Source organism: Cygnus atratus, chromosome 12, assembly GCF_013377495.2.
Source record: "Cygnus atratus isolate AKBS03 ecotype Queensland, Australia chromosome 12, CAtr_DNAZoo_HiC_assembly, whole genome shotgun sequence".
Classification (NCBI taxonomy): Eukaryota; Metazoa; Chordata; class Aves; order Anseriformes; family Anatidae; genus Cygnus; species Cygnus atratus.
This window is the reverse complement of record NC_066373.1, coordinates 13,917,727-13,924,852: the sequence shown is the minus strand read 5'-3', so window position 1 is coordinate 13,924,852 and position 7,126 is coordinate 13,917,727. Positions and strand designations below refer to the sequence as shown.

The 7,126-nt window shown below is 49.0% G+C and overlaps 2 protein-coding genes across 12 annotated transcripts in view; one reads left to right on the top strand and one right to left on the bottom strand.

Moving 5' to 3' along the window:
- Nucleotides 1–92: 92 nt before the first annotated feature.
- FBXL8 (F-box and leucine rich repeat protein 8) lies at nt 93–6,475 on the bottom strand. Of its 10 annotated transcripts, XM_035543421.2 has the most exons (6): nt 6,159–6,301; nt 5,822–5,975; nt 5,603–5,707; nt 4,151–4,251; nt 2,562–2,792; nt 93–1,993 (listed from the first exon to the last, which is right to left on the bottom strand). In XM_035543421.2, the coding sequence occupies exons 5-6, from the start codon at nt 2,723–2,725 to the stop codon at nt 1,018–1,020; spliced, it is 1,140 nt and encodes a 379-aa protein (XP_035399314.1). In that variant the 5' UTR covers nt 2,726–2,792; nt 4,151–4,251; nt 5,603–5,707; nt 5,822–5,975; nt 6,159–6,301; the 3' UTR covers nt 93–1,017. The 10 variants fall into 10 exon arrangements, with proteins under 10 accessions (XP_035399314.1, XP_035399316.1, XP_035399317.1 ...); XM_035543423.2 differs by lacking the exons at nt 5,822–5,975; nt 6,159–6,301 and adding an exon at nt 6,336–6,475; XM_035543424.2 differs by lacking the exons at nt 5,822–5,975; nt 6,159–6,301 and adding an exon at nt 6,361–6,453.
- A 138-nt stretch (nt 6,476–6,613) lies between these two features.
- Nucleotides 6,614–7,126, top strand: part of TRADD (TNFRSF1A associated via death domain) — a 15,565-nt gene continuing 15,052 nt past the window's right edge. The window contains exon 1 of one of the 2 annotated variants that reach the window (XM_035543429.2): nt 6,614–6,753. The gene's annotated coding sequence lies outside the window, so the exon portion shown is untranslated. The remainder of the gene's footprint in view (nt 6,754–7,126) is intronic. The other variant, XM_035543430.2, reaches the window with a different exon arrangement.

Genomic DNA, 7,126 nt, shown 5'->3' with positions numbered 1-7,126 from the left:
TTATGCCAGGATTATTTCAATGGAGAAACTGCTCTTCAAATAACAATTCACCAAAATCTTTGGCACAACAGGCAAACACACACACATCCGAATTCAGGTTCAAGATACCTTTGCCATTAGTTGTTGAGTGCAAGGTGGTACAAAAAATCTGTAAATGCTCTTGCTTCTCCTAAGACATATTAACAATTTAATGAAAGCAAAAGTCTTTGCAAAAGGCATTCGAATTATAACCTGGAAATCTGCATTCCTGAGAAACAGAAAGAAAGGATGGAAAAGAATATTTGCAGACTACTACTTGCCTTTTATTACTACCTTGCCAGTGTTTTTCCTTAAGTGCTTTTTTTCCTGCTTGCATCTTCTAACATAATTCACATCCTATTTAAATCCTTCCAAACTGGAGTTACCTGACATCTGGATATTGGGTGAGCTCACGATCACAAAAATGCCAGAAGAGGAATTATCAAATTTAGGGTGGATTTTCCATCAGATGACCACAGTTTGTTGCTATAGCCCACAGAATCCACATGGCTAAGTACCCCAGTGAACACAAAATGGCTGCACTGAAGCTGTTACTTCTTTAACTGTCCATCTAAGTAGTTGCTGGACACCTGACACAATATACTTGACTGAGGTTCTTTTAAAACTAAAAATCAAAACTAAATTTCACTGTAAAACTCCATGTAAAACTCCTCCGTAAAACTCCATGACGGATGTTTGGCATTCCTGCTATTGCTAAATAAAGAAGCAGAGAAGAAAAAAGACATGTCCTCCATATTCCAATAAAGAAAAGTTTAAAATAGGCAACTCTATTTCTCTATATAACCCTTTCTCTATCACATTTGAGTACAAATGCTCAGTCTGCTGAATGGGTGTGCATCATATTGAACAGTCAGTGATAGTGAAATAGCATGGTTGCAGCAAGCACAAGGGGCATTTTACAGTGTTTTCCTCATAGTCCTAAAGCTTCTCTCACTGTACTCCTGCAGCTCCCCACAATTTCCCCAGGAAGGCAGGAGGTCACTGAATTGTCACTGGTTTCCAGGGGTGTCGCTCCTTGGTGATCTTGAGAGTGTATTGTTTCAGGCCGGGGCAGTGTGTGAGGAACGCTTCCACCACCTCCTGGCTGACCACACAGTAGCAGTGGATCTCCAACAGCTTCTGACAGTGCCTAGCCAGATCTATTAGCGAGGAATTTAACTCCTCCGAGGACGTGGTCTGTAGTGTCAGCTTCTTTAAAGTACTGCTGTAGCTCTGGGTGACAAACCTAATCTGATTTACCATGTAAGTATAGGTGTTAAGTTGCAGCGTGCTCACAGGTATGTTCAGCTTTAGGATCCGCGGTATTTTGCAGGCAGGGACTGTATGATCAAATTCCAGGTCTACGCAGAGCTGAGGATGCTTTTGACTTACAGCAGCCCAGAGCTCTTCTGAGATGACAGGTATATATTTGTCCAGGCGCTCACAGAAAATGTCTAAATGCATGAAAGCTGCTCTTTCTGGCTTGAGCAGTTCCAGAAATACATCATCAGACAAACTGGCGTAGTAAACCCCCAAGGCTGAGAGTCTGGGACATGCTCTGAGAACTTTCCCAATAGTGTCCGGCGCCACATTGCATACCAGGGTGTGGTTGTTGATGAACAAACTATGCAAGTTTGGGTTGGTGGTAGCTATGAGTTCAACAAGCTCGTCATCAAGAGTAAAGGGCATTTTTCGGAAATCAATATGCTGCAGATCTATCTGGTTTCTAGCATCACATATATTCCGTATGCTCTGTAGGATGTCCTGGCCAGAGTAGAAATAGGGGTTTTCCCCGTGGCACACGATGCACAGCTGCTGCAGTTTGTGACTCTGTTTTGCCAACAGATCTAAGATGTGCCTCACATTCTGCCGGTTGACCTCTTTGGACTGGTCAAACACAATCTTCAGGTGTTTGATTTGGCTGAGGAACTGGACCAGGCTCTGCAGCATGCTTTCCTCATCCTCTGAATCACATCTGAAAAGGTAAAACAAACTGTTAGTCACTGTGGAAGTTGAACTGAGCAAACACAGAGCAGATTCTCTCCTTTACTAGTGTTTTGGCAGGTATCAACGGATGCCTCAGAACTTTCTTCTCACTTGATGCCTAGCAAGTCACTGTGAGGCCAAACACTGAAGAAGGAGGGAGGAGGTGACAGGAGCCAGTCTCCAAAAAGACCCATCAGAGAAGTAGCTGTCATGATGAGGATGATTATTAAATAACTTTGTTTCTTGCCATTTTTAAATAACAACTTAAAGGAACTTACCTGAGAATGTAATACTTCTCCCAACACCTAAACCATCAGCAGCATTTAAAAAAAAAAAACAAAATAACACAACAGCATAACACAATTTCCTCCATTATAAAAATATGTGCTAGTTATGAACTATAATATCACACACAAGTCAAAATTAATGTCAATAATGTCACAGTCTAGGGGTGTATGTCATAGTATATGGGGTGTAAATATTCAACATGCACTGATACATAATGAGCTTGTTATTCCTGCAGAGATGCTCAGACTTCAGAAAACCGCTCATCTTACCTGATCTCTGTGAAATGCCAAACAGAGCTAGAAGAAACAGCTCTAGCCCACTGTTTGCACACCTGGAAGACTGCGTATCTGTCTTGAAGAGAAAGGTAATAGAAAATTTGGATGAGGATTTCCTCTGGGATGTAGTTCCACAGTTCTGGGACTGGAGCAAGCATTTTGCTGAGTCAGTCAAGTTTAAAAACTGGAGAAACTTCCCAAACGGCAATTAATTTTCAAATGTCCCTGTTCAAAAACAGAAAGACATGTTAGGATTTATCAAACCAACATGACTAGATTGCAGAGAAGGTAAATACTTTTTCAAACTTGAAACTTCATCATATTTTGAAACTCAACATAAAAACAGGGAAAATTCACTGGCCAATTGTTTTACACATTTTTTTCAACCAAGCCTAGGAAGCTCTTGATACTTTTCAAGAATTAAAGATGTAAGATCAAACCTTTGGAAAAAAAAAGCTTATTTTTCCTGCAGCAAGGTTTTGCTACTCTAAGTAATAAAAATGCAAGGGAATTTTCTAGCACTGTTGCCCTGGTATTCAAAAAGCTGAGACAGATTTCTCAAACTGTAGGAGAAAAAAACAACAACAACAACAAAAAACTCTTTACAAGCAGAAGTTCTGCACAGAAAACAGCCCCACACATCCATTTTTTACTGATTGCAAAACAAAAGGCTTATAGCAGAACCCGGTAGCTTAATTACAGTGGCCCTTGCCGGAAATAAGACATGGCAGTTTGACAGAAATGTTTTATTACTGTTAATCCACTTCTTATAAATTGCATTTACACAAGTCTGACAAAGAAACGCAAATGCACATTTTGATTAACCCTTCATGTGAGCTACAAGGCAAAAGAATAAACACCTGGGACGAAGGCTGAGGTTGATGGCAATACAGAATTCTTTCATCCATCTTCTACATTTCTGCCCAAATAAAACCACCAACATGAGAGTTTTTCTCTCCTCTCATAAGGAAGCAAGGGATTTTTAAATGACAGAGCTTTACAGCCTGCAAACATTCCCCTTCCTGGGCTAGCACTGAAGATTGGGCAAGGTCCCACGACCTCACTACGAATTTTGGGCATGCCCTCTTGCTTTTGAAGGCCCAGGTCCAGGAGTCACAGCATTATCTCAGCACCACAGTTTTCATTGAACTGAAAGCCTACACTTGTAGAGATACTTTAGGCAGGGAACGAGTTGAAAAACATAAAACAAGCACAGGGCAGCGATGCAAAAAACAATGCAGAGAGAAAAAGAACTAAGTATTTTTCTAGAATTCACTGCTTTGAAGTGTGACTCATTATTTTGTGTGACAGCAGCAGCATAGCAGCTATTTTATCTTATCTACCATCGTATCAGTGACAACCCCCTTTCCACCCACCACTGAGAGCTACAGCGGCCAAATAATACAGTCCTGCTTCCTTCCTGGGAACTTGCTATCTTCTGTCATTTTCTCTGACAGTCGCCTGACAGCTTGGACCCTGCTTTTAGCTGCTTTTAATCCCTCTAATAGACATTTGCCAGAATGCTAAACCACTCCTGAAATCTCACGTGTCCAGCTCCTTTTATTTTCATGATGTATTTTTACCTAGAGCCCTTGGAGTCATGTGAAAAGACTGTGAACCTCTGAGAAAGTAGAAAACACATTTCTGGTCATGGCAATCGTTTGGGAAAGCTTCAAAACACGGCCTGAGAGAGCAAGAAGGCAGACAGAAAGCAAAAAATAATTAGCATTATTTTAAGTAATTGCATGGCTTTCAGCGTGGTTCACGGCCTGCGGACACAGTGGCTTGACCCAGGTCCACCTTGGGCAGCTGCCCTGGTGAGGACAGCTGGGTTTGGGCCTGCTCACGTGAGCCACTGAGGTATCAGAGGTATTGGCCGCGTGAGGGAGAGGCTCTGCCCACTGCTGCGTCGAGCTTCATCAGCCCTCAGCGGGCAGGGCCCAACCAAGGCGGCCCCGGCCCCAAGAGGAGCAGGAGAGTGTGGGGAAGCCCCCGGCAGCCTCCTTGGAGGCCCCACAGCGAGCCTGAGCGGGAAGCAGTGTTACCTCTCCAAGCAGAGACCGGCCTCCTCCATGCTCTGCAGCTCCCCAGCCTGCGCCCCAGAGGGAGGAGCAGAGGAGGAGATGCCAAAAATAACAGCCAAGAGGCGGCTTCCCTGCCCACAGGGTGGGAGCCGGGATGCTGCGACATGCTTTATGGGAACGCGCGCGTTAAAAGGCCTCCCTGGCTCCTATTTCAGCACCAGCTCTCCTCCTGGGGTTTAATACGCACTGCTGGGCCTGCCAGGCTTGGTGGGAGCCGACACCCTCCCCCAGCCTGGCCTTCCCCACCGAAATCCCAACCCTCAAATCTTGTGCTGGCCGAGCCTCAGCCTCTCCCCTCAGCGACAGCTTCACTCCCCAGACAGGGAACCGCGGGGTGAGACTCGGAGTGCTTATCGAGCACTTTGATTTCACCACACGGGATGCTCACTCAGCACCACTCGGCAAGGGCTGGCGGAAGAGAAACTCACTATCAGCGACCCTTTCCTCTTTCACTCCTTCGGTACGCTGCACATAGGTTAACTTCAAAGAGGAAATGTTTAGGGGACAGAAATGGGTGACAGCCCCCCACAGCAGGCCACCTGGTTGTCCCCACCTGGCCCTGGGAGGCAACTCCTTCAGGACGGTCTTTTGTAGGGGAACCTTGGGATCAGCTCCCGCTGCCATTTAACCCCGCAAACCCTTGGGTACCTGGACTCACCATTGTCTCAAGCTGGCAGCAGGAAAACACCTGGCTGAGGGGCTTTGGGTGCTGCCTTCCCTTGGGGACCTGAGTATCCAGGAAAGCCAGCCTGGATTAACCCCTTCTAGGATTTATTTCATGTAGATTTTTCCTTTAGCTAAGAAATGAGCTCCTAGCATTGAAATGTTGTTGTAAAATGGCATGAAAGAGGTATGTATTTTATACGTGTATACACATATTTTATATATGATAACACTTTCCCCTCGCTCAGAGGAGGACACCTACACCAGACCTGGTTAGGAGGCTCTTACCTGAGGCTGAGGATCCAAATCCAGCTCCTTGCTTTGCGTGCCACAGAACCAGGGGATTTGCACAAAAGCTGCTTTGCTCTTTGCGGAGTTCCCATAGCCAGATCCCTGCAGGAAGGAGCAAACCAGAGCGTCAGCTGAACTCAGCACTTCTGCGGACCCCGCTGTCCGACCCATCCCACAGGAGACGTGAGGACCAGGCTGGTGTCCCTGCCTCCTCACCGAGCTCAGCACCACACTGCTCCGCCCCTAGTAAGTGGGGTCCCAGAGGTCTCCTCTCACAAACAGTGCTGGGCTCCTGCTCTTTTCTTTCGGCAGCTCTCCTCCTTCTCCCACCGTGCTCCCGGACAGCAGCGACCCACGGAGCCCGCTGGATCTGCTTGCAGCGGAAACCCCACACAGTTAATCCTGAGCAAACAGCGGTTGTTGGGGCAGCTCTAACAGGCTGTGGGGTTGCTGCCTTCCCAGCAAAATGATCCCAGGACACCTCATTAAAATGAGCTCTAGGGAAGGGAGGGGGTGAGAGCTGAACTTCCTCTGCCACTCGCTAATTACTAACCCGGCCAACCTTCCTTTTCCCGTTTACCACTCGCTCTCCTCGCAGCATCAGGGGGGAAAGCTGAGGAGTGCCAGCCGGGACCCGCGAGCCTCAAGCCACGCTGGGGGCTCGAGCAACCGTGTCACTGCCTGCAGGACCAGGATCCCAGTCGCAGACACGGGCAGCTTTCCGAGCTACCTGAAGGGAGCCGTTTGTGCCTTACACGTCCTCGTGCACACGAGCGGCCGCAGGGTGGGCACCCTCCTGCCACCGGAACCCCCGGCCGCCCTGTGGCATCCAGCCCAGCAGCGTGAATGTGAGGGAGGCCCAGAGCCTCTCTTCTTCCCCTTCGGCTGCTGGTGGAGGCTGCTGCTGGCCTTGGCGCAGCACCAACGCTCGCTTGGGCCGCGGAGGGGCCGTAGGAAAGGGGAAAGCGCTGGTGGAACCTCGGCTGCCCTCAGGGCTTAACCCAAGGTCCCCGGCTGCCCTCAGGGCTTAGCCCCAGGCCCCCGCCCGCCATCCCGGCAGCGCTGCAGCAGCGGGCGGTGCCGTGGCCCTGCAGCAGCGCAGAGGCGGAAGCAGCGGCGCCGAGGCCGGGCGGCAGCGGCTGCAGGAGGTAAAGAAGCCGCCCGGAGCCGCTGGAGGGGACGGGGGCTGCCCTGCAGACGGGCAGAGGGGGCTGGGGTTGGGGCCGAGCATGGCAGGGACCCCTGTGTCCCAGCTCCCAGGGATGCCCGGGCACCGGGGGAAATCGCGGCGGTATTTTTTGCCTTGACACGAAGGTGGCCCCCTCGCAGCTAGCCGTTGGCTAGCCGGCCATGCACCAGAAGTGGGCAAAAAGGGAGCTAGGAATGGGCAGGCATGGTGCTTGGGGCTTAGGGCTGGGCTTGGCAAAGCATCCTGCTATGGGGTGAGCGCTTGGCAAGCCACCCGCTGCCCCCCCAGGCTTTGGGCACGACAGCCAGGGGCCCCTTCCCGATGCTGGGCAT